Source organism: Lycium barbarum, chromosome 4, assembly GCF_019175385.1.
Source record: "Lycium barbarum isolate Lr01 chromosome 4, ASM1917538v2, whole genome shotgun sequence".
NCBI classification, from domain to species: Eukaryota; Viridiplantae; Streptophyta; class Magnoliopsida; order Solanales; family Solanaceae; genus Lycium; species Lycium barbarum.
In genome coordinates this window covers 60285826-60289519 of record NC_083340.1, presented here as the reverse complement: position 1 = coordinate 60289519, position 3694 = coordinate 60285826, and the positions used below count along the sequence as shown (strand labels likewise).

The following is a 3694-nucleotide window of genomic DNA, read 5'->3' as shown; positions in this document are numbered from 1 at the left end:
ATTTTAGCTTTTGTACAGAACTTAATTTTTTTGTAAAGCACTATCAGACAATCTGCTTGGTAGTTTTAATTCAAAAAAAAAAAAGTTTAGTGGTGGGTCAAAATTAGATTACAACAAAGAAAAAGAAAAAAGAAAAATTTAGATTACAATCTAGAAAGACCCGAATGGAATTTGCTTGCTAATTCTGTAATCGGTTTTAAAGTTCAGGTAAACTGTGTCTTCGGTTTTTTTTTTTTTTTTTTTTTTTTTTGTGCCTATAACTGGGCTGTGGATCAAGAACAATCCCTTCGAGAAATATAACCTAAGCTCATATTTGCATGAATTACAATTTTTAGTAAATTGAAGAACAGAGATTATTTAGTCCGACGGATCGAACCAATTCAAATTGATCATGCTATTAAGTATGGATCTGAATATTTGAGCTTATTCAAGGCGTTCTTCGAAGAAGGAATACATGCTGTGCTATCATTTTTACCATTCCAAGCTAGCAAAATATCGAAATTCTTCATCGTTTGTATGACCTGTGCAACTAACAATATATCAAAATGCCCCGAGCTTCATATTATCATTCTCAATAACAAAGATATCAGAAACATCTTACTATTATCAGAGATACATTTCAGCTTACTCCAATTAAAAAAGGAGAAGCCAGGAAAAAGGAAGACTGCACTCTCTCTATGCTCAGGCTCCACATAGATACCCAAGCTTCCACATAAACTATGTACAAGACCAAATATGCCCAACTGTATACATAATATAATTGCCAGTAAATATTTGGCACTCCCTATACTAACTCTTAAGTCCTTCCCAACTGCAATAGTCTTATAACACAACAAAGCATAACATAGCTGTACAGATATCACCTCTTCAACATATATTATTTACCACAAATTTCAAAATCATCTACCAGAAGTAGCATAAGCTTCGTTCGCTGAACCTAGTTGTTTGGCCTTGGTAATGGGGAGAGGAAGAGGAAGAGGGGACTCTATATTTGGAGGAGTTGTTTCCTTAACTTGCTCTTGTGAGGCAACAGGGACAGGTTCTTCTTCTGTTTTTGGAGTGTAATTGAAGGAGAGATCCTTGTTAGCTGCCAACGCCAATAGCTCCTTCTCCTCGAGCCCTTTCGGTGGCCCAAGGGTGCAACGATCTGTACCATACTTTGCCAATGCATCTTTGAATTTCTTTATCTGTTCCAAGATATGCACACACTGATATTAGACTAAATTTTCAAACAAAGATAACAAATACAACAAAATAAATACACAGCCAATAAAAGCATCGATGTTATAACGTTCTTAGTGAATCAAGCTCTCAATAAATTGCAAATCACTTGTTGACATTTCAAAGAAGCAGGCTCTCCAACTAGCAAAAAGAATATTATCTTGAAGAGATCAAGGAGAATATCTATTAACTGGAAGGGTTATTATGGATAAAACTTGGAGACAGACTTAGCCAAGAAATTTAGTGAATTGAGAGAAAGCATTGCCAGCTAAAGGCATCCATCATCTAACTGTGTTACACAAAAACACAATAAATTGAGTAACAGTGGCATAAAAAACTAACCGTTGCATTAGTACAGCTAAAGCTGCAAACACGACCTTCATTTCCTCTATAGAAACGGAAAAATGGAAGGACATGTACGTTAAGAGAGTAACACATCGACTTGTGTTCCTCATAATTCACTTGTAAAAACTGCACATTCGGATTCATCTCTGCCAACTGACATATCTGTATGTACCAATTCCACCAAGAAGGTTAGTTCAAAACCAATAGCAATACAGTTTGCGGAACTATTCCATAACCAAAAAAAACAATTGAGATGATGGTCAAAAGAACTATCACTCTTTCGCGAGTTTCACACCCCCAACTATCGGTTATTAGTGGAGTTTTCAGGCAGTGAAAGTGAAAGGAAACAACTGATAGTTAGTCTAATCAGCTTCGAGATGTGTTTTTTAATACATAGATGATGATAGTTCATGTAGGAAAAGGGAACAACTGATAATTTATTTATTTTTCAAAACTGGGAACAACTGATAATTCGGGTGTGAAACTTGCGGAAAAATGATAATTCAGTGGGTTTTTGACCATTATTAGTCATCTAGATACACAAAAAAAAAAAAAAAAAAACCAGCTAGAACAACATTCATAGAGAAAGAATAGGCGTCATTACCTTAGGGTGAAGGGCTTTGCAGCCTCCACAGCCAGGGGAAAAGAAATCAACAACTACTAACTTATCCCCTGCACATAAAAGAGAGTCAACAAGGTCTTGGGCACCGGTCACCTCTTTCATGTTAGGTTGAAGCCCTTTCTCCCACCATTTCTGTGCTTTCCTTATTCCAATATGCATCTGTCCACCCACACATAAAACCATTAGAGACACTGCCACATGAATAAACAGAGACAAATCCATTTAAGAAGAGCAATTATCATACAGCAAAAATGACCTGCTCCCTCCGTTTCAATTTGTTTGTCTTACCTTCATTTTACCTCTCTACCTCTACCTTTTCCTAAGGTAGGCGTCTGCGTACATTCTACCCTCCCTAAAGTCCCCACTTTGTAGGATTTCACCGGGTATTTTGTTGTTTGTTAAAAAACAATGTCTCTTCCCTTTTTTGACAACTCTTTAGTTCTAAGATTCCACGTGACATATTTAAACACAACAAGATTAAAAGGTATTTAGATACGTTCAATATATATTTAATTTAGAGACCATAATATTCAAAGGTTTTCTTTATTTTCTTAGACTCCGTGACGAGTTAAAACCAAACAGACAAATTGAAACGGAAAAGGAGGGAGTATCATACAGCAAAAATGACGTAACACAATATCAGGCAAATGAACAACCTCCATATACTTGAAGTTCAACAAAGTCCGACATAAAACAGTAACCAAAAAAGACTCAGCACCCCAAAATCATGAAGAAGAAAAAAACATATGATCCATGGATAGATTCCAAAACTAACAGCAAGCTGATGAACAAAATTTAACATCACAGGACTTATATTCAAGAAATTCAACCACAAACCACAAAAAAAGAAAGATCTAAAAAAAAGAAGAAACAAACCTGGGGGCTGAAAGCTGCAACTTGGGGATTTCTTTTGGGTAAGCCTTCATTTATGGCCAATCTACTACCATAAAAATCGCTTCTTGAAAGCTTCAATGAAGGAAGACATGAAATATTGACTGATTTATTGGGAAAATAAGAGATCCCATGTAGATTATGAAACCCAAAACCTTTGCTCATCAATTTAGCCATGGATTTACTTTTTCTCAAAAAATATAAATCCCAAAGAGAGACACCAAAAATCTGAAAAACTCAGAATTTTGCAATCGACCCTGATGAAGAAATTAGAAATCTGATAAAGGGTTATTCTTCTTCTTCTTTTTTTTTTTTTTTTTTTTCTTCTGCTGTTGGTTTTCTTGTTAATGGAGATTTCAATTTCAAGATTGAAGTAAAAAGACAAAAGAGTTGGACAAGGGCGAGACAAAGCGGGTCCCAAAGTAACAGATGGATCAAACTTGGGAATATTATAATCTTCTAGAAAGTACTACTACTTGACTTTATCACAATCCAACGGTTCAAAATAATTCGATTGATGATCATGTGCGTTCCAGGTTTCAAATAAATCCGGACCAGATAAAATTGGAAATAATGGATAAAGTAACGGTTTCGTTGACGCCTCATCCAATAAAA

The 3694-nt window shown here is 35.5% G+C and overlaps 1 protein-coding gene across 1 annotated transcript; it reads right to left on the bottom strand.

Annotated features, from left to right (window-relative positions):
* Positions 1-538: 538 nt before the first annotated feature.
* Positions 539-3468, bottom strand: LOC132636048 (thioredoxin-like 1-1, chloroplastic). Its single transcript, XM_060352713.1, has 4 exons — positions 3065-3468; positions 2171-2347; positions 1564-1728; positions 539-1187 (listed from the first exon to the last, which is right to left on the bottom strand). Exons 1-4 carry the CDS (start codon positions 3254-3256, stop codon positions 900-902), a joined length of 822 nt encoding a protein of 273 aa, XP_060208696.1. The 5' UTR covers positions 3257-3468; the 3' UTR covers positions 539-899.
* Positions 3469-3694: the final 226 nt, after the last annotated feature.